Source organism: Protomyctophum parallelum, assembly GCF_964188405.1.
Source record: "Protomyctophum parallelum genome assembly, chromosome: 1".
In the NCBI taxonomy this organism is placed as follows: domain Eukaryota; kingdom Metazoa; phylum Chordata; class Actinopteri; order Myctophiformes; family Myctophidae; genus Protomyctophum; species Protomyctophum parallelum.
Genome location: NC_139697.1, coordinates 73,570,484 through 73,593,114, shown reverse-complemented (window position 1 = coordinate 73,593,114; position 22,631 = coordinate 73,570,484). Strand labels below are relative to the sequence as shown.

The 22,631-nt window shown below is 44.9% G+C and overlaps 1 protein-coding gene across 1 annotated transcript in view; it reads left to right on the top strand.

Annotated features, from left to right (window-relative positions):
* LOC310860265 (neurobeachin-like) overlaps positions 1-22,631 on the top strand; it is a gene marked incomplete at its 5' end in the record, with an annotated part of 223,075 nt that overhangs the window by 143,709 nt on the left and 56,735 nt on the right. The window contains 13 exon segments of the mRNA XM_083767079.1: positions 82-179; positions 272-364; positions 4,643-4,751; positions 5,597-5,678; positions 6,193-6,316; positions 6,893-7,085; positions 12,964-13,359; positions 13,503-13,883; positions 15,632-15,797; positions 16,407-16,687; positions 17,964-18,184; positions 20,229-20,382; positions 21,535-21,558. Coding sequence (XP_083623205.1) covers positions 82-179; positions 272-364; positions 4,643-4,751; positions 5,597-5,678; positions 6,193-6,316; positions 6,893-7,085; positions 12,964-13,359; positions 13,503-13,883; positions 15,632-15,797; positions 16,407-16,687; positions 17,964-18,184; positions 20,229-20,382; positions 21,535-21,558 — 2,322 coding nt within the window.

Genomic DNA, 22,631 nt, shown 5'->3' with positions numbered 1-22,631 from the left:
TGCCTTCCTACCCCTCTCTCCACCCACCCCCACCACACCCCCCTTACTCACCCATTCTTCCATGTCTACGTACACCTGCAGGATGAGAACATTCACGATGTGCTGCAGTTGTTGGTGGCTCTCATGTCTGAACACCCGGCTTCCATGATCCCCGCGTTTGACCAGAGAAATGGGATAAGGTCAGTAATGTCAACACACCATCCTCGATAGACACACACACACACACACGTCCCATTCTAATGTTTTCTGTATGTATTTGTCATGGCTGTAGGGTGATCTGCAAACTGCTGGCCTCCAAGAGTGAGAGCATCCGTGTCCAAGCGCTCAAAGTCCTTGGCTACTTCCTCAAACATCTCGGACACAAGTAAGTAAGCCTTTCATCTCAGCAAATGATTAGCAAATTGCAGCTGTCGCTGGTATAATTAGTGCTTACAGAGATGGAGTTTGAAATAGACCAGGGGTTCTCAACCCGTGGGTCGCGACCCATCAGGGGGTCGCCAAATTATTTTGGGGGGTGGCCAAATTATTTAAAGAATAAATAATAATAATATATATATATATATATATATATATTTTTTTTTTGCAACTGAATGGCTGGAAAATGGTACACATGCACATAGTACACATATGTGCATGCATAAACTTTCCTTAAAGGTATATTCAGTGATTTCACTTAATTCAAATATCACTTATTTTTTTGTTTTGTTGTGATAATCCTCCCTACTATAGAGTGTGCTGGCCATATAAGGAGTTCCTCCCTGTCCCCAGTTAACCCCTGGGGGTCAAAAAACCTTAGGTTTCGTTTTTGACTCTCTATCCTGATTGGACGAAAGGCTGGGTCCCACAGCCAAAAACGAAACCTAAGGTTTTTTGAGTGAAATCACTGAATATACCTTTAATGATTACTGTATATCTGGTTTCAGTATTCATTTATGATATATTTTCTCTATTATTAAGGTTATTTTTGCAGTCATGAAATATTGAAGTTTGAAATGGTGGTCGGGAGGAGGGGGGGGGGGGCGTGAGACCGGGGGTCCCTAGCCAAAAACGTTGAGACCCCCTGAAATAGACAATAAATAGCTTCACTATGCAATCTGTATAGCTATTGATATCAAGATACAGTAGATAGACTGTGCACTTCTTAATTGCTTGATATGGCATGATTCTTATTTTCGCTTCGACTAATGAATATTGACCTTATTTTGCACTACATTTTATTCCCAGAGAGGATCTTATGTCCTGAGAACATAGACTACTGCTAGGTTTTAAAATGACCACTTAAGCACGGTATACTTCGTTGTATGATGATGTATACCAAGAATATCACACCTACACGATTATCCTAATGTGTTGTGAGGTTGTAAATCGTATGTTTTGCAATTGAGAAAACAATAAACTATTTTTCACTTTGCTTCACTTCCAAAAAGAACAGACCTACAACATCTAATAGATATGCCAGGTTTAATGTCGTTAATTACACGCAACGTGGTGTCCCAGATCTATCTTAATCCCTGGATGGATATAAAATAAATATATATTTTTAAAGAAAATAAAGAAACAATTTAGAAGTACTGGGGTTCCCCAGGGCTCTAGTTCAGGACTGTGTGTGTGTGTGTGTGTGTGTGTGTGTGTGTGTGTGTGTGTGTGTGTGTGTGTGTGTGTGTGTGTGTGTGTGTGTGTGTGTGTGTGTGTGTGTGTGCGCTCGCGTGCACGGTATATCAGCTATGGAAGACCCATTGGGACAATGTGCTGCTGGAAAGTCCTATCATTCAGGTCAGGTCAGAGAGAGAGAGAGAGGGGGGGGAGAGAGAGGAGAGAGAGAGGGGGGGAGAGAGGAGAGAGAGAGAGGGGGGAGGGAGAGAGAGAGAGAGAGGGGGGGAGAGGAGAGAGAGAGGGGGAGGGAGAGAGGAGAGAGAGAGGGGGGAGAGAGGAGAGAGAGGGGGGGGGAGAGAGAGGAGAGAGAGAGAGGGGGGAGAGAGGAGAGAGAGAGAGAGGGGGAGGGAGAGAGAGGAGAGAGAGGGGGGGGAGGGAGAGGAGAGAGAGAGGGGGAGGGAGAGAGGAGAGAGAGAGGAGAGAGAGGGGGGGGAGGGAGAGAGAGAGGGGGAGGGAGAGAGAGGAGAGAGAGAGGGGGGAGGGAGAGAGAGAGGGGGAGGGAGAGAGAGGAGAGAGAGAGGGGGGGAGAGAGGAGAGAGAGAGGAGAGAGAGAGGGGGGGGAGGGAGAGAGAGAGGGGGGGAGAGAGAGAGAGGGGGGGAGAGAGAGAGAGAGAGAGAGAGAATGCACTGCAGTAAAAAGTGAAAAACAGCAGTGCAGTCCTGGAGCAGCTAGAACGCACTGTTCCACTGACTGCTGAGTTTTATGCTTATAGAGGTGTGTGTGTCCGTGCATGCGTGCACGTGTGTGTTTCTGTGTGCGCGTGGCCGTGCGCATGTGCGCGTGCGCACGACTTGCACGTGTGCCCTGCGCGGAGGTAATGTGATCCTGTCTAGGCAGAATAATCATTTTGACAGACTGCGCTCCCAGCTGGGAGGTGGAACCATGGTCACACTTACAGGAGCAGCAGCAGCGATGCATGCTGGGTGATTCATATATGTCCCATGTGACACCATGACCCTTCTTGCAGCTGCAAGCTAACGGCAGCGCCGCATGACCCTGCACCTGTCCTGAGCACCATGCGCTCTCCTGCTTGTACCTGGCTGGGCCAGTGGTTCTCAAAGTGGGGTCCTCAGGGCACGGTGGCACAGTTGGTAGTGCTGTCGCAGAAGGTCCTGGGTTCGATTCCCGCTCGGGACGCTGTGGGTGCTGGCGGCGTGTTTCCTCCTCCGCGTCATCAGTGCCCATACCCGAAGGCGGGGGTTGGCGAAAGGGCCTTTCTGTGTGGAGTTTGCATGTTCTCCCCGTGACCCCTAGGGTCGGTACCCTCACAAAAAACATGCAGTAATCCTGGTCTCTAAATTGCCTCCCCCTGGCCAGCTGGGCGCATGATGGAGGGGAAAGGAACTGGTTGGAATAACGTGTTCCTTCCACGCGCTACGTCCAACCAGGGAAACTCCCCTCTGTCAGGTGTAAAGGAGCAACTTGGACACTCAGGCATGAAGGAAGCATGAGTTCAAGTCCGTTGCTCTCCCCAGGTTGGCGGAGGGTGTGTAGAGCCCAGGATCACATTAGATAATTGACACAGGGGTGAAAAATGGGTTACAAAATCGTGGGATAAAAATGATAAAGTAAAAAAAAAGTGGGGTCCTTGGGGGGACACTCAGGGGGTCCCAAGCAAAATTATTTATGACATAGCAATATAGCAAGTATGAGGGTTACTGTATGTGTACACTACGGGACTGCATGTATTGTCTTGATGTTGTGTTGTTCTGTGCTAAATGGTTATGTGGTTTTCTGTTGGAACAGACTTCCTGAGGGGACAATAAAGACCATTGTTGTGTAATGAGTATCCATATCATGGTGAACTGTATCACCGTAATGATGTAGCTTAATTTGGTGCGTGGGGTGCTTAGTTTGGAGACTAAAATGCATTGTTGCATCTTATAGGCGCTGTGTTGCATGTAAAGCATCCTTCCTGTTTGTGCAGTATAGTAGATATATAGCCATAAATATCATCCAAACATCAATATCAGATGTTCAGCCGAGCCAATTTAAACACTGCCAGAGGATCGTGTAATAAAACTATCACTGAGATAAACATCTCACAGTGGCCACACATTGGCTTGTTTTTTGTGAGTGCATGCTTGTACGTGCGTGCGTGCATGCACATGTGCACTTCTATTATACTTGTGAGGGCATAATATCCCCACTCAACTATATTAGAACTTCGCTCCTGCCACTCACTAGAAAAAATGGTTGTTTTAGTTTTAGAGTTAGACTTAGCATTAGGAAATGTGGTAGATATAGGGGTTGGAGTTATGCCTGATTTATGCTTAGTTCGGAACCATTATCACACCAAAAGTAGCCGATCTACAAGCTCACAATTCATCTCACTGCAATGCGAGAGATATTTTTGGTTATGGTTAATATTTGTTAAATTTAAGTTCAAAATGGTATTTATAAAATTGCATACAAATATTGTATAGAAATACAAACGTGCGCGTGTGTGTGTGCGTGCGTACGTGCGTGTGTGCGTACGTGCATGCCTGCATGCGTGCGTGCATGCGTGCGTGCGTGACAATGGTCCTATCATCCACAAAACGCCCTTGTTGCCATTTAGCTGAAAACATAATGACTATTGAAGTGTGAAATTAATTGAAATGTCTTGAAAAGTAGATTGCGTTGCAAGATAAAGATAATGAACATCATCTGCTCAGTATAATGCTAGCATGTTATTATTGTTTTTAAAACTATAAAGTAACAAAACGTCTGGTGTAACTATATAAACCTGTATCTCATTCCTCAGATATCATTATAACGTTATCGTCACTGTCGGGTGGAAACCTTGTATGTCCAAAACTGTTGCTTTTGTCAGATATAAATCTTTATAGAACCTACAGACATACTTAACGTGTGTGTGTGTTTGTGTGTGTGTGTGTGTGTGTGTGTGTGTGTGTGTGTGTGTGTGTGTGTGTGTGTGTGTGTGTGTGTGTATGTGTGTGTGTGTGTGTGTGTGTGTGTGCGTGTGTGTGTGTGTTGTCCTTGCAGAAGGAAGGTGGAGATCATGCACACACACAGTCTGTTCACGCTGCTGGGAGAGAGACTTATGATGCACACGAACACAGTGTCTGTCACCACATACAACACACTGTATGAGGTAGGTACACACACACACACACACGCACACACACTCACACACACACACTCACACACACACACACACACACACACACACACACACACACACACACACACACACACACAAGCTGTGACACACTGCAACTCAAGTAAGCTCTGTTTGTACTGTAATTTGTTTTACTGTATATCCGTTGTCTCCCTCTCCTGACAGAGCGGTAATTGTGTTGATAAACTACAGTAAAGATTCCGGTTGCCTACGATATAGTGTTACTTTGAATTGCCTGGTTGTTGTTGACATGTGCTAAAATGTATGTCTCTTGTGTTTGTGTTTTCAATGATATGGTGTAAATAACATTACATTAAAATATTTATATTAACCATATCTACTGTTTTGGGTCTGTACCCTATTTTGGTTACATTTGTACTCTCTCCGAGTTAAATTAACAATTTGAAATGGACTGTGTATGTAAGCTCAGTGGCCTTGTGGTGTGGAGTGTCCGTGCTGAGAGTGGATACTGTATGTATGTCCATGTTTGATTCCCCGGCCCGAGTCATACAAAAGATTATAAATAATGTGACTCCAATGCCTTCCTGCTTGGCATTCAGCATCAAGGGTTGGATTGGGAGGTATGTCCTTGTGGCGTTCTAGCGTCATGTCCAGGGGGTGCATGCACTCGTACATCATGACACCTGGCGCTACAGAAACAGGAGATAGCTAGGGCCTGGGCAATGCTTACTTATGTGAGTCTTACTGTATGTGTCGCATGCAAATCAATATGGAGTCATCTTCGACATGCTGTTATAGAGTGCATTGAAACATCTGTGTCGTTAGCTCAGTGTAATGTCCCTCGTCTCTCCCTGTAGATTCTGACGGAACAGGTGTGTACCCAGGTGGTCCACAAACCCCACCCTGAACCCGACTCCACCGTGAAGATACAGAACCCCAGTAAGTGAACTAAAGCTGCCCATACACCTACACACACATCAATTGTGCTCTTAATCTGTTCGGGACAGCCTACTGATCATTCCCACCAAGTTTCATGAAAATCTGACCATTTGTTCTCAAGTTAATAAAAAAATATGCACGCGTGTGCACACACACGCACGCACACGCACACAAACACACGACCGGTAAAAAATCTTCATCTTGTTTTCACATGGTGTACAATAATGGGGGAACTTAAATATCATTAAAGCTTGTTTTGGACTCCGGCTGAAAGTAACAACTATAATTGGCTTACATTTGTTTTACTTTTTTTTTTTTTTTTATGAATAAAGAGAAAGCAAGAACTTTGTGAATTTGCTCTATCTGTCTTTCTTTCTTTCTGTCTCCCTCTATTTTGCATCCCACACTCACTTCTCTTTCTGCCTCATTTCCTCCCGTTCCTCTCTCTCTGACCCCCCCCCCCCTCTCTCTCTCTCTCTCTATCTCTCTCTGTCTCTCTGTGTCTCTCTCTCAGTGATATTGAAGGTAGTGGCCACGTTGCTGAAGAACTCGTCCCCCAGCGCTGAGCTCATGGAGGTGAGGAGACTGTTCCTCTCCGACATGATCAAACTGTTCAGCAACAGCCGGGAGAACCGACGGTAAGACCGCACGCACGCACGCACGCACACACGCAGCCACGCACGCAGCCACGCATATGCAGCAGTGCCAATAATCTAGCCTGGCTTTGGCCAGACTGATAACGTGGATTCGCTCATGCTTCCTATACCGGAGAGGAGGCGTAAGTGAATCCACGTTATGTGTGTGGCCAAAGCCAGGCTGTACCAATATTCAATTCAAAGGAGCTTTATTGGCATGAGAAAACATACGTTTACATTGCCAAAGCAAGTGTCAAATAAAAACTGTTGAAAATGGGGAAAGTATAGTTGGAGCCAGGGGGTACATCATTTTTTACACAGAGCTATGTCACATGGCATCGTTATATACTTGTTATACAACGTATAAAGCATTTTTGAAACATATAGCAGCATTTCTTTTGCAGTCACTTTGAGACAAATATAGCAATAATTTTTCCTCAAGACTATTTATATAGTATACAAAAATCAGATTTAAGATGTGTTTAAAGGTCGCAGCTCTGTTTTACATGGGCAGTAACGTACATTTTGCTGTGCAATAATCCCCAGAGTGTTGTCGTGTTCTTTGTGGCGGCCATGCAGGTGCTTGCTGCAGTGCTCCGTGTGGCAGGACTGGATGTTCTCTCTGGGTTACATCAACCCAAAGAACCCCGAGGAGCAGAAGATCACGGAGATGGTGTACAACATCTTCAGGATCCTGCTCTACCACGCCATCAAGTACGAGTGGGGCGGCTGGAGGGTGTGGGTGGACACCCTCTCCATCGCTCACTCCAAGGTGAGCGAGCACACTACACACTACACACTACACACTACACACACTACACACTACACCAGCTGTTTTCAACCCTTTTCGCATCAAGGGATTCAAGGCCCATTATTTATTCGGCATGGGAGCCACAGACTGTACCATTTGATGACATTTAGCCTCTCAGACCCCAAACTAAGGGATATTTTATTATCGTTGTATAGTTTTTCCCCAAATTCCATGCTGCATTGATGTTGGTATACCATAGGAGAGACAACACGTAAATGTTGATCAGAATAACAATTATTGTGTAGACTTCTTGTAATGCAGATGTTTAACAATAATCTAACTCTTGAGAGCGTAAAATGTATGTATTTCATACTGTCAAGAGTTAAAAATCTATAAGGGTCCATTTGATTACCAACTATCCATCATTTAGCTGCGGACCACCTGGAACCCCCTCAAGGACCACTGGTGGTCCCCGGACCACTGGTTGACAACCACTGCACTGCACCATCGGTTGTTAAAGTGGTCCTCGAGAGAGTTCCAGGGGAGTTAAATTAACATTAATTTTACAATATAAATTGGGGTTCCAGAGATAAATAAATACCATTAAATGGGGGCCCGTATGCATGTCAAACTGGGGGTCCTTGAAATTAAAATGGTTGAGAATCACTGCAAGAGCCATAAAAAATCTTTTCTTATGGGGGTCCCTGGCATATCTTTTCAAATGGGGGTCCGAATAAGTGTCAATTTGTTTGAGAACCACTGCACTACACAGTGTACGCGCGCCAAGTGACTAAGTGAGAACAAAAACGACACCATTACACCAGTTTAGAATAAAATTGCGTCACAATGTACTATTTAGGCATCAGCAAAACAAGAGGTAATGCATAGAATGCATAGAGATAGTAATCTAGGATCATTAGGTAAACCAAGAACCGTTTATCACTCTAAACAGTAGGCTATAATATGATTTATATTCATTAAAATAAGTCCCGGATCGCAGCTTTAAAGGACGACTTCATCCATTTTCATCCTAACTTCACATAATTGGTCCTCTCCTCACTAATGCTCATTATATGGTGCCATTTTTGTCTACTCACTCCGAGTCTCAGAGAAGGGCTGTGGACTGTTCAGAAACCTATACCAGTGACATTATTCATGGGGAATCCAAGCTCAAAGAAGCTGCAGGCTTGCTCTCTATTCCTGAACAGTTACAGTATAGCGTGTTATAATGGAAGCCATTGTTCTCGAGGGTTGCATTGGGGGGACAGATCCAATCCAACCTTATTTTATGAAGCACATTCAACTACAAATAATTCCTGAGCACGGCACGGCTGCAGCTCACCGCTCCAACAGACTTTGACTTTTGACTTTGACTCATGTTAATTAATGGACAAATCCACACCAGAACACATGCATCAGCTGAATCAGCCTCTAATCCTGTCCCAACATACATGTTGGCCTTGAATTGTTTCATAGATGCCCCCTGTTCTCCATTTCCCCCACCCCTCCCACAGTAAAATGCAGTTATAATGGAGCTAGTAGCTCCAAACTTATATCTATTAATAGTAGGGCCGGGACTAATTGCGATTAATTACGATTAATTAACTACAGAAAAATTAATGCGTTAAAAAAATTAACGCATTTTAATCGCACTATTTTTTTCACCGCGGAACGTTGTCACTGGACAGTTTTCAGACGGACCTGCGCACCAAGTGTCCGTGTCCTCTTCAGACAATAACACCACCAGACACTGCAGACAGTTCACCAGACTGGGGGAAGCCGCTGAGATCACTTTGCTTGTCCCCGTGGATTGGAAATAGGATTTAAAAGGCTATCCGATGGTAGCGTGGATTACAGCACAGTTGTGTGCAATTATTCAATATATTTAACCTTAACACTGATGTCTTCACCTCCATGCCAGCTGCTCTCCCTGCACTGACAGCCTCCTCATGCTTAAAGTAGAAATGAAAAAGATATCTATCTATCTATCTATGCTCCTCAGACCCAGCCAGCCAGCCAGCAAGCCACACACATAGTACTCAGACCCAGCCAGCCAGCCAGCCAGCCACACACATAGTCCTCAGACCCAGCCAGCCAGCACGCCACACACATAGTGCTCAGACCCAGCCAGCCAGCAAGCCACACACATAGTGCTCAGACCCAGCCAGCCAGCAAGCCACACACATAGTGCTCAGACCCAGCCAGCCACACACATAGCTCCGTAAGGGAGTGGTTGCACCACTCAAAAAATCTTCAAAAAACTGAAGAGGCTACTGGAGATTGGAGAACCTGATTTGGACATGATCTGATGCAGGACAATGTCACTATGACAGAAAGAGAAGATGGGTCTGGCCACATTCATTCACCCCATAATCTCAGTGGAAATTGGGGAATATGTCAGAAAACTGGAATGTGGGAAAATCCTTATTTTTACATTTTCTTAGTTCAAACACATCTGTGGGCTCTCTCTCTCTATGAACAGAAACAAGTCGCGATGCGGCCCCTCCCCCTTCACTTCACTTCACACACACACACACACACACACGACTTTGTAATACTTTATAATGTGCATGGGCTATGGCACCGTTCCACTTCCTCATATCACGCAAGAGACGCCACACACCAGTATAGAAGAGAGATAGTCACAGGTCACTTACTCACTTGTTGTAACTTGTGGGGGCTATATTGTCTTCCATGAAAAATATTTCGAAGCGATGTTAAACTCTGCATGGCTCATTTCCATGCGTCACACAGTCAGGGACCCTGCTGACGATTTGGTCCACTGTTTACCCTCCTGCATATATCAGCGCTGCATGCAGATCGTCTATTTTACCGTTTGTGTGGACGCACACATGAGCGTGCGTTATTACGCGGCGGAGCCGCAGAGAAAATAGTTATTTATCATTATAATGCGTGTGAAATGGCATGTGTGGTGTGGTGCGTGGTAAAGGGTTAAATTGCGTGACTGTCACACTCAAAGGGTGAGACATGGCAGCTCTGAGCTGGAGTGTGACAAACAGTGCACGTGTGAGTACCAGGACACTATTAATAGACGATTCGCGAAGAAAAAGCTACTAAAATACCTGCATTAGAATGAAGACCACTACTGTAGCTGTGTGGGGAAAATGAAGAACACTGAGAACAGGGCATCTATGAAACAATTCAAGGCCAACATGTATGTTGACTTAAGACAGGATTGTAAGCTGAGTTATGGTGTGGATTTCTCCTTCAATAAAATAAAAGTTGTTTAAAGAAGAAAAAGAAAAAGCCTAATGATGATGTCACTGGTAGGCAGGTTCCTGAAGTCTCCACAACCCTCCTCCTACCCTCCAGATAGAGCAGAAGAATTACACTTGTGTGAAGTGTATTTATATCGGCCAAAGTGTTGTAATTTAGTGCCCTAAACAAATATTAAAGTTCATAGACTTGGTTGGCAAATTTTAATACGTCATAAGTACTCTAAACAAACATTAAAAATCTCTAAACTTGGCTGCCATGTGACGTACTGTAATATTCAAAAGCCGCATTCATTGGAGAGGCTAGCACCCGCCCTCAATAATAATTGGTACCATTTCATCATGAGCATTAGGCCCAATCATATGAAGATATGTTGAAAATGGGTGAATTAAGAAGTCCTTTAAGTAAAGTTACCTTGAAATGGATGGCTGGCTCATTCAGAGATAAATGGGGGTCGAGAGCATCATTGAGTTGAATCAGGGACAAGAGCCGGAGCGGGAAGGAAGGAAGGTGGGGACGTTATTTCACCAGCACGCTGTCTGCTTTTCTTCCCACGTACAGAGGAGCTATAGTCTGAATGATTTATTAAGGTGAATCATGTGCCTTGCGGTGGAAAGTCAAGGTTTCCTTCACACAGCTTTTTTTTGTGCTCCCAGAGGTTTTCATTTCAAGGACACTAGCTGATGACAGAAACACATTTATTAACAGAGCGACGCCTGCACTGGAAATACTGTAGGTGTAAGAATTGAATTGTGAAACTACTATATTCAGTACGTATAATGAAAAGTCATAGCCTATTGTCCGTTCCATTACATTACATTTTGTCTTGCAAGCTGATGACTGCCACTGACTGCGCTACATGTTAAATAGAAATACTGTGCTTTTGCCCAGGCGGCTGGCATTCCTGACAGCATGTTGCGAGTTCGACTCCCGATCCCGACAAGCTTTTCTGTGTGTCACCCTCCAACTCTCTCCCAATTTCCTATCAGCCTACTTTCAATCTATCTAAAAAAAGAAAGAAAGAAAGAAAGAAAAAATAAATAGAACTGCTGTACTTTGAATCGGACTCATGGGACCGAAACTTTGTCAAATTCTGAAAATGTATTCCGTGATTTGTAGCTACATTGAATACTTGACCGTGTACTTTGTCCACCGCTGCCTCCCAACGTCATGACATAATCAGTGAAATTGAGCTGTTTCCTGGATTGTCTCCGGATCCCTCCTCCTCCTCCAAACGGTGACTCAGTGGATGTAGAAATTGATCGGTCAAACCTCCCGGCGGGGTTTATGGGAAAGTGACCTTTAGTGAAAGTGTGGCTCATTATTGACAAGTGATCGGCCCACCGTGATTGAAACCTGTTACTGTGCGTGGCCTTAGGAGACAGCGCTGCGTTAACAGCGTGTTGATTTGTGGACAATATTGATACAGCCGCTTAACGCATTTAGGACTGATAGCAGATTCTACAAAATGTGTTTCTATGTCAGTGGTGCTGAAACTATTTCATGTCAAGGACCCACAGAATTATCTGCATTTGGCCGCCGACCCCCATGTGAAAATATGTTGTTCCAGGCACCCCCCAGAAGCAAAGATTTTAGTTAAAAACATTCGCTCTGAAAGAATATATATTAAAAGATTTGCGCCACATTTTCACTATTTTCTTTTCAATATCTAAAGTATATAACATAATGCTTAAAATACCAAAAGGGGTTCCCGTCCTGAGTGGGTTAACTCAAACCTAGGAAGTGAGCCAGTGAGTTATAGATCAGTGGGTATTGACATAATATTGATTAGACTTCTCTTTAAATTTGACCTACTAGGGCACATAATAAATTGACTGTACATGATAAAATCATACTGTAAACTGCCCTTCATTCAGGAATTGTTGTTGTTGTTGTTATCATCATAATTTTATTTTTTTAAAGATATTTTTGGGGGTTTTCTGCCTTTATTGATAGGATGAAAGTAGTCTGACAGGAAATGGGGAGAGAGATGGGGGGGGGGAAGACACGCGGCAAAGGCCGTCGGGATTGGGAGTCGAAGCTAGCGGCACACCGTCAGGCTGGCTCAGCAGCCTGGGTGCCCCTGGGTGGTTGAGCTAACCATCTGGGACGTTATCATCATCATTATTACTACTGTTTTAAAGTACTGTCATAGTCATTCAGGTAACATTCAAGAAACAGAAGGAGTGCTGGGCTAAGACATTATTGATTAGCTGATGCTAATTATATCTACCTGTCTTTACCCTCCATCATTTCGGTAGCGTCTGTTGTTGTGTATAGGTAACCGCTGCCCCCCTCCCCATCCCTTATTGACGTTTTAAGCATCCTCCTGTTGCTAGGAGACCACCCTTTTTTTCCTCAACATCCTGCCATGTTTACACCTCTGGCAAATCTAGTTAATGACTGACGTCATAGACTAGTGGTGGTGAATCAATTGATTATCATTGTTGTCAGGCGGAAACCTTATCTCCACATGTAAACCTTTTGTGTTTTTTTCCTAAATGAACGTCCCTACTTGATCACACTACAGTGTCACACAAAAGCATGAAAAGTAGCAGGTCTACAAGCTCGAAACTTAGATTGAATTCCAACTCATGTCCCTACTGTATATGAACTGTCGCAGGCTTCACTTTCATTTTGCTCTAATCCTGGTGTCCACTAGGTGACGTACGAGGCCCACAAGGAGTACCTGGCCAAGATGTACGAGGAGTACCAGCGGCAGGAGGAGGAGAACATGAAGAAGGGCAAGAAGGGCTCCGTGTCCACCATCTCCGGCCTGTCGGCGACCGGCGCCCCCGTCGTCGTCAACGGCAACCTGGAGATGATCGACGACAACTCCCAGACGCAGACGCCCGAGAGCGAGGCGGAGTACGTCGGCGAGGGCGGTGGCGCCGTCGGCAGCGCCACCGGAGACTCCTCCCGCAACCTGCTGGCGGACGGCGCCGTGAAGCGGCCCGACGGAGGAGAGGCCCTCACGCCCGGGGAGCAGAGCGCCGCCGGGCCCGCCGGGGTCAGGGTGGAGGTCCATGACCTGCTGGTGGACATCAAGGCAGAGAAGGTTTGATTTGATTTATTTTTTTATTTATTTTTTCGCCATTTTGCACAAAGAACTTGGGCCAACTTCCCTACTTACTTACCGATGATACTAATGAAGGCTACATTGTAATCTGGCGCATTTTGTTGTGGATAATGTCCTCCAAGGTGGAGGCCACCGAGGTGAAGCTGGACGACCTGGACCTGTCTCCAGAAGGCCTGGTGGTGGGCAGCGTGGCCGTGGTGGGAGTTGGAGGAGTTGGAGGAGGAGGAGGAGGAGGCGTAGGGATGGAGAACGGACCGCTGGTGGAGGTGGACTCGCTCCTGGACAGCGCCTACTGCGCCGCCGTGGTGCAGAACCTCAACGGGAACCTGGCACCCTCCAAAGACGAGGCGTCGGTCGGGGGCGTGGGGGGCATGGTGTCCAGCCTGTCGGGGCTGTCCGGGGTCAGCCTGGAGGACGACGGCAGCAACATGGGACCCCTCATCACCCTGGCCGACGACAAGGACAGCGTGCCCATGACAAACAACGGCTTCCTCTTCAGCAAGGTACGCACACACTTATTATGGATCTACTGACGGTCTTTTATTGTGTGTGTTTTTGAGTGGAGCTACCACTCCAAGTTACAGCAATGTCCCTATGTCCTATATGTGACTATGTGACTATGTCCCGATGTTTGGAGTACCAGTAGGGGCAAAAGGGGCGCTGTTGTGCCAGAAACAGAGAGAGAGAGATAGGGTTGCACTGTTGCCTGCTAATTACAGAGAGAGAGAGAGAGAGAGAGAGAGAGAGAGGCAGGGGGAGAGGGTAAAGGGGAGTTGCACCACTCAGTTCACACGGGTGTGATTTATTTTTATCATACTACCGCGTCACACAAAAGCATCCAAAGTAGAAGTTCTGCAAGCTTGAAGCGTGGCACGAATCTTGTCGATCTGCTACTTTTGTTTCAGAATTTCAGAATTTGAATCCTATGTAGGTATTCACCCGCACACTTAGGGTGCAATCACACCAAACTTAATTCTGCCTATCATTTTCAATGGGAACGAACGAAGTGATCTTCTGCGGAAATCCGCAAATGGCAACAAACTGTTCCTGTTGAAAAGCATTGGCAGAATCCACCCTCATACACAGAATTAAGGTTCGGCGTGACTGCACCGTTATGCTCGCTTGTTACAGTTCCACCCCACGAAGTTATTTCTATGTGATTCTCTTAGTCACAAGTTACACCAGCATTGGTGGTTTGTTTATGTTTATTGATGAGGTAGTTCTCAAGTCAAAAAAAGTGGAATGTTTTCTGCCTGTCTCTCTACGCATCTCCTCTAACTCTGACAAACACACGCATTCCAAAGCAGTGCTACAGTACATTTACAGTAGGCTGATGTGTCCCCACAGACCGAAAAAAAGGGGGGAAAAAGCTCTGACCTCCTTTTAGCTCTGAGCTGTTATTCAACTAAATAATTATCATTAGAATCTAATACAACAGTACTGTGACCTCTTATCGAGCTTGAGCGTTAGCATCAAAATGACTGGGTGCTAAAACGTGCTCAGGTCCCTTTGGGTATCTGGTGCTGATGCTCCGCTGACTTTCCATGAGTGACAAAACGGCAGCACTGGTGCTGTTTTTATAGGTCTTTAGACTAGAGATGCATTGTGAATTACGTAATGCCACATTTTATTTTATTTTGTCTTGTCCAGTATTTCATATTTTTTGTTTCCTTGAGCAGTGGTTCTCAAAGTGGGGTCCGGGGGCCCCCATGGGTCCTTGAGGGGTTTCCAGTGGGGACTCGTCTAAAGTAGTTAACATAGCATTAGCCTCGGTACCAGGCTTTCATTTTTGTTGGTGCAAAAATTGAAAGCCTGGAGGAACGCATTGGCCGCTCTGGTCTAAAAGTGGGAGTCAACCCTTCCGGGTGGGCGTCGCTCTAAATTATGTGATGTAGCGCTGCACTAGGGGGGAGAGGAGGGGCCGGGGGTGACGGACAGATCGATGAGATCGATCCAATCAGGGCGTGCGCAAATCTCAGCCGCGACCCGCCCCTCTAGACCAGAAACCTAACACGTTAGCTCAGGCTAACATAGCATAAACTTTATCAGCTTCTATGTTGAAAAATGTTGATAGTGTTTGCATTTCTTAACACAAATATTCATCAGATGGGGGGGGGGGGGGGGGGGGGGTCCGTGGCCAAATAATACATCAATCAATTTTGGAAAGCATATATCAAAGTTTGAGAACCACGGCCCATTACGATATTCATTCCAACTAACTCAGAGTTTGGAATTTGTAAATGTCCAAAAGGTGGATGAGAAGCTCCTCCCAGCGCTGGCGGCCACAGAGCCACTGGTTCTGCCCAGCCCGGACCAGCAGCCCTCCATCAGCGCCAGCGACGACCTCAGCCTCCTGGCCCACATGACCAGCTGCAGCTCATCAGACCACCTGACGACCCAGAGCACGCAGAGCCACGGTGCCGGTACGGGGGGGTGTCGCAGTTATTAAACCGTCTAATCGCAATTATTTCAGATAATTGTAATTATTGTTGTCATAATCGTTTCCATGTTGAAAGATGTTTTATTTTTGTTTTTTGTTTTTTACATTTTTGTATATAAAATTATTCAATATTTCAGTAATCTCTTAAGTTATTTGTCATATCTGCCATGTGCAATTTTTGGATTACGAGGCCTTAAAGGCAGTCTGAAATGAAATTCTTATTCGTATGTTATGCCAAAATCACAATTAACCCATTTTTGGGCGGGAACCCCTTTTGGTGTTGCATTATGTAATGCTTTAGCTATTGAAAAAATAGCAGACCTACAAGCTCGTAGCGCGCCACGGAGTGGCGCGCTACGAGCTTGTAGGTCTGCAATTTTTGAAGAATCGTGAAAAGTGACATGAAAGTGTTTGAGAACGACTGACATAGAAAAATGTCTGCTTTTTCAAGCAGAATCGTTCCCAGGTCAAAATGGGTTAAATCGCTAATCGCAAATTATCTGTGAGACGATTAATCGTCTACTTAAAATGTTGTAACGGCGACAACAGCCGTAGGCCTAATTATTATTATTATTAACAGCCCTAGGCGGCGGGGCGCTCCCGGAGGACGGGAACCCTTTCAAGATCCAGAGCCCTCTGGCCGACATCAGCAACATCGCGGCCGAGGCAGAGGCGCTGAAGGCCCAGGCCCTGGCCGCCCTGCAGGCCCAGCAGGCCCAGAGCCTGGCCCAGGGAGAGGCTCCGTCCGGGGCCGAGGGTGAGGCGGGCCCCAAGGCCGACACGGCCAGCACCACCTCCGACACGGAGAGGTCCGACGACGGCAAGGAGAAGGACACCAAGAAGATTCAGACCACCGCCACGACACAGGTGTGTGTGTGTGTGTGTGTGTGTGTGTGTGTGTGTGTGTGCGTGTGTGCGTGTGTGTGTGTGTGTATGTGTGTGTGTGTGTGTGTGTGTGTGTGTGTGTGTGTGTGTGTATGTGTGTGTGTGTGTGTGTTTGTTTATGTGTGGCATTGATTAATTTGATAGTGTGCAAAGCTGCTGCATGTTTAGCAGGCAGTTAATTCACTGGCCTAGTTAGAGCCATCTGCATCTGTCCTGATTGCGATGGAGAGGTGCGTACAATTCTAAAGCCTTCCATACACTAGTTTTTCAGAAAGATTTAAAAAAATAAAAATAAAAAGACTTTTCAAAGACTTTGTAAAGATTTTGCAAAGATTTCAGTCTTTGGATGTGAGATAAACCTGCATGAGATTAACGTAATTCCAAAGTGAGCACCCCCTGGATTTCTTCTTCCTCTTCGAAATAAGAGCCACTTGTAATGAATAGTCGGCACTGGATTGATTTTTAAGTCTACGTTGACAATGTTTATGTCATTGTACTCATTCAGACCCGGCTCGGCCTCAGAACAGAATCTGAGTCTCATGACGGGGTAAAAATCGAGGCAAACCTCCTCATACCTGACGATTGGGTAACAAATGAATAACGGGAGCGCGCCGTGACTCGTCTTGATTTTATTACGACTTGACTGTGACCGTGAAATCGTTTGAAAGGTCAGCAAGTGTAAGAGTCCTGACTTAACAGCTTGTGTTATCTTCAACCTGTAGATGTCAGTGCAACAGTGCACTTCTGCCCTGTCCGTCCCTAGAGTTGTAACACAAAGGCGTTTTGAGCTTGTAGACAGGGAAAACAGGAGTGGATCAAATATAGAGCCCTGGGGGACCTCGGGCATTGGCAACTAAGTATATTACAGGGTTTACGTGGTTAAGCATTATGCTTAAATAATACACTTGTTGCTCACCCTGACACTGCACCAGTGCACCACACTGTGAGCTTGGAACATCAGCTATTTCTGTAGTCATCAAAAAAAAGATAAACTGTGTTTAGCCTTTATTCCCTCCTGTTGTGACTGACTGACAGTGTGACGGAGTCCTAGTCTATAGTCTTCTTTGTCTTGTCCCATGCTTTTTCTATTCTCTTTCTTTTCGCTTTCTTCGGTCTGCACCCCGGGGCGAGCTGTAATAACTGGACGGGGTGGCAAACACCAAACCTATGAACCTATGTAGGACCCACATTTTCTCTTTTGCTTATTACAGCTCATGTCTTTCTCTCTCTCTCCCTCTCTGTATCTGTGCGCTATAAGGCCCTCCACGGTCGCAGCGTGGCGGCGCAGCTGGAGCGCGACCTGCGCGTGGACCTGGGCTTCCGGGGCATGCCCATGACGGAGGAGCAGCGGCGCCAGTTCAGCCCCGGGCCGCGCACCACCATGTTCCGCATCCCAGAGTTCAAGTGGTCGCCCATGCACCAGAGGCTGCTCACCGACCTGCTGTTCGCTCTGGAGACAGACGTGCACGTGTGGAGGAGGTGAGAGGAGAGCGGGGCCGGATACATATACAGTTTAGATTGTGTTTACCCATCGAGACCTGATTTAGAGGCATTCTAAATCATGACCAGCTCAGTGACCTTGTGGTTGGAGTGTCCGCCCTGAGACTGGGAGGTCGAGGTCCAATCCCCGGCCGGGTCATACCAAAGACTCTAAACATGGGACCCAGTGCCTCCCTGCTTGACACTCAGCATCAAGGGTTGGATTGGGGCTAAGTCCCTGCGACATACTAGCGTTATGTCCAGGGGGTGTACTTGTACATCAAGCTGCCTCACGCTACAGAAACAGGAGATAGGCTCCTGCCCTATGGGCCTCATGGCTACTTAAATCATGACAGCTTTCTGAAAATTTTCAGTTTCTATATGTCAGTGGTTCTCAAATCTTTTCATGTCAAGAACCCTTAGAATTAAATGTATTTGGCCGCCGACCTCCATCTCAAAATATGTTCTTCCAGGGACCTCCCTGCGGATGATTTGTGCCCCATTTTCATGATTTTTCAAAAATAACAGATCTACAAGCTCGTAGCACGGCACTATGAGCTTTTTTTCAACATAATTTTAAATAATTGTTAAAGTGGTTAAAAGCTAAGGTGACACAGATGCGTTCCAGGTCTTAACGGGTTAAATTCATGGATTACATTTCTCAGTCGCCACGACTGATTTCATTTGGATTCCATAGAAGCCAGCATGTCTTCTATGGAAACATGTTGCGCGGCGAACATAGCCCATCGACAAGCTCTCAAGACTCATTGAGAGCTTGTAGATTTGATTATTATTATTCGTTCGAGGTGGTCAAACTCGCAAATTATGTTCAGAAGCGTCTTCCATAAAATCTTAATGGTCTCTCGGATATTTCATATAAAAGCAAATGGTTGGCAGTATGTAGAACAACAGAAACAATATTACTAAAACATCATAATTTTACATAATTATTCTGTTAATTGTTTAGGGAGCAGTGCTAGTGTTTCACACTGTTTCACAAATCACACATTAGAACTTGGTCATAAAATGTTTGCTTTAATCCATGTAATTATTGTATAATCCGAAAATTACACGAGAGATTGTGCTTTACCGCGATTAGTGGCACTCCAGGGATTCCTAGGTTGGAACTCGGTACCTCGTTCCTCATGACTGCATCACTGTGGTGCCAATAATGGCGGTTAGAGCACAACCTCTCGTGTAATATTGCTGTAGGCTAATTGTTGCATTACGTTGGTTATACGTTGTTTAACTGTCGAATTGTGTTCTGTTGCACTGCTTAGTTTAATTCCGTTGTGTTGTTGCATTGTTGTTGTGACCCTATGGCCCCCACCATCACTTAATGCAGCCCTGCACAGGATAATAACAGAATACTGATATATTATTGATTTCAGCTATTTAATTACTAGCGTTAAAATGTTATTGTTCATAAAGTTAAGATAACTATAACTAAAGGCATTTGAAATTAAATCAAAAGGTTCCAATTCAAAAATAGGGGGGGGGTTCTCCCCCGCCCCGACACCCTCCCCCCTTTCTTCCCAGAGAAAATATGTCATAAATGAATACTGAAACCAGATATAATCAATAAGGAAAGTTTATGCATGTACTACAGTATGTGTACTATGTAAACTCTTAATTTCCATTTCCCAGCCATTCAGTTGCAAAAAATAATAATATTTCTTTTTTTGGACCCCCCAAAATAATTTGGCGACCCCCCAGGGGTCGCGACCCACGGGTTGAGAACCCCTGGATTAGAATGACGAAGTCAGATAAATAAAAACGGAGTTGAGGTTGAGTGGTTTAGTCAGAAGAGCTTTTTAATATTTTTCTTGTAAAACCCACAGACAGCACTGATTTATTAAAGGGGGGCCGACAGCGGTAATATTTTATAGTGGAAGGATATATTGAATATGCTCAACAAAGGACAGCAGGTCAGCAGTATGAATAACCTATTGTACCTCACAAGGACAGGAAAGACTTGAGCCGTCTCGGCTCGGCTGACAAATCAAACCCAAACCGTGTTCTTTCTCCCTTTCTTTCTCTTCAGCCACTCCACCAAGTCGGTGATGGATTTCGTGAACAGCAACGAGAACATCATCTTTGTCCACAACACCATCCATCTCATCTCCCAGATGGTGGACAACATCATCATCGCCTGCGGAGGCATCCTGCCTCTCCTGTCGGCCGCCACCTCCCCCTCCGTAAGTGCCTCTGCTCTGCCCCCTGTGGTGGGAGGCCATCCGTTAACGTCCTAAGCCCCGATATTTCCGTCACATGACGGTGTCGCAGACGGAACATTTTGCAGATCTACAAGCTCACGATGCGTCACGATGCATTGTGATCTTTTAGGTCGGCGACTTTTGCCATTTCCGACCAAGGCAAAAGAAAGGAATAACTCATGCCAGTGGGGTATTGTATCAACACAGAAAATAAAGCAAACCTCTCATCAATGCATCGTCGATCTGACAGAATACACTCACCCCAAAACACGTTTGCCCCGGGCTAAATCTGGCAACCTCGAAACGGTCGCCACCAGGTATTCCTAAACATGTGCTCGCAGTAAAACTATGCCTAAACCTAACCTTATTCCTAAACATAACCTCAGTATACAACTGTGCCTAAACCTAACCTTATTCCTAAACGTAACCTCAGTATACAACTGTGCCTAAACCTAAACTTATTCCTAAACGTAACCTCAGTATAAAACTACCTAAACTTATTCCTAAACTTATAGTAAATCTACCTGACCCTAAACGTATTCCTGACATTAATCAGTAAAACAAATGCTGGGGGCGAGCGGTCCTCGGAAGAACATGTGAGTGTGTTTTGGGGCGAGCATTCCGTTCACCATCTGACATGATTGGCTAGGTTTAAGAAAGTTGTTGCTTTTGTCACATTTCATAGATTCTTTGTTTCACCATAAAAAACATCCAATCATGACCAGATCCAGCTTGAAAATATATTTTAATTCATGAGCTCGACGAGGTTTGCTTATGTTGGTCATGAGCATTAATACAGAGGTGATGTAATTAAACTTATCTTTACTGCCATCCTACTTGGTTTCTCTCATCTGTATCTTATATCATAACAGTCAAATTAACACTGCTATTAGTTGTGATATGACTCTGAAAGTTTTTATTTTATTTTTTCTTTACCTTATTTTAGTCTCTTTTCTAACCCGTCAATTAATTAATGTTCTCTTTACTTTGAGAATGTTGTTTAATTTAACCGCCTTCCTTTTTTCTTTTTTCTCTCTGTGTTGCTATCTTTTCTTCTTTCTTCTTTTTTTGCGTCTGTTTTTGTCTGTCTGTTTGTTTGTTTGTTTGTTCTGTTGTTGTTGTTTGCATGTGCAGAGTTCTAAGAGTAATGCCAACACTGTAAGTTGTGGTTTCTTCCTCTCGCTCAAGTTGTCTTTCTGTCTTTGCTACTAAAACTCTGCACTGGTTTCAGTGACACTAACCCTTGCCTGTGTGACATCCATAGTGTTTCCTATACGTCATTGTGTTCCTCTGCAGAACATTTCACTTTCAAACACGTTTGGGCTCATTTTAACGTTTCCTTGTGGCTTTTGTGAACAAACCCAATGTGACTTCAAACTCCATTCTCATCATGATATATATTCATTGAAAACACCCGTCCTTGGTTCTGGTGACTGATATTGTCCTTCTAATAGGCGAGGGTGCCGCGTTTCCCCTTTTTTCATGTATTTTATTTAAAACAAAACAAAATCTATACAAAATACTGTAAATGAAAAAAGTAATTGAAAAACACATCTGGCATGCTCACAAAATCCTGAGTAGATGTCAAATTGACCCCAAACATGTTTGAACGTGAAATGTCCATTTAATGCAATTCAATACATTCAATTAATAATATGCATACAATCTACAATGCATTCCCTCTCTACTGATCGTGTCTCTAGCTAACATTCCACTGGCTGGTGTAATATACATTTGTCATATAAAAAAGGCAGCATGGCATTATTATGATAACTGTTCATCGTCAGTCAACATTTGCCAGGGAGACGTGTAAAAGGGGAACAGAGTAGTAGACCGAAAGAAATAGAATGGTCCAAACAGTAAAATCTGCAGTGTTCATTTATCCACATGGTGTGGTTTAACCCATTTTGGGCGGGAACGCCTTTTGGTGAGCCCAGTATTTTATAAAGGTCTCAATCATTCATAAATAGTGTTTGTTCATATGCTTGTCCACTCGGCTCCATTGACTCCAATGTATTCCACCAAGTGTGACGAATCTGCCGGCTGGAATTGCAGGGTAGAGAAAATGACGTTGACGACCTTTCCTCGTAAGCTTCCTTGATTCTCGGGACCCTAGCGTAGAGGGGGAGCACTTGTTTTATATCATTCAACATCCCTGGATACAGGCCTTGATTGGCCGTTAAGCCTGTGACATCACAGATTGTCAGTGTGTGCCAGCGTGATCAGCTCGT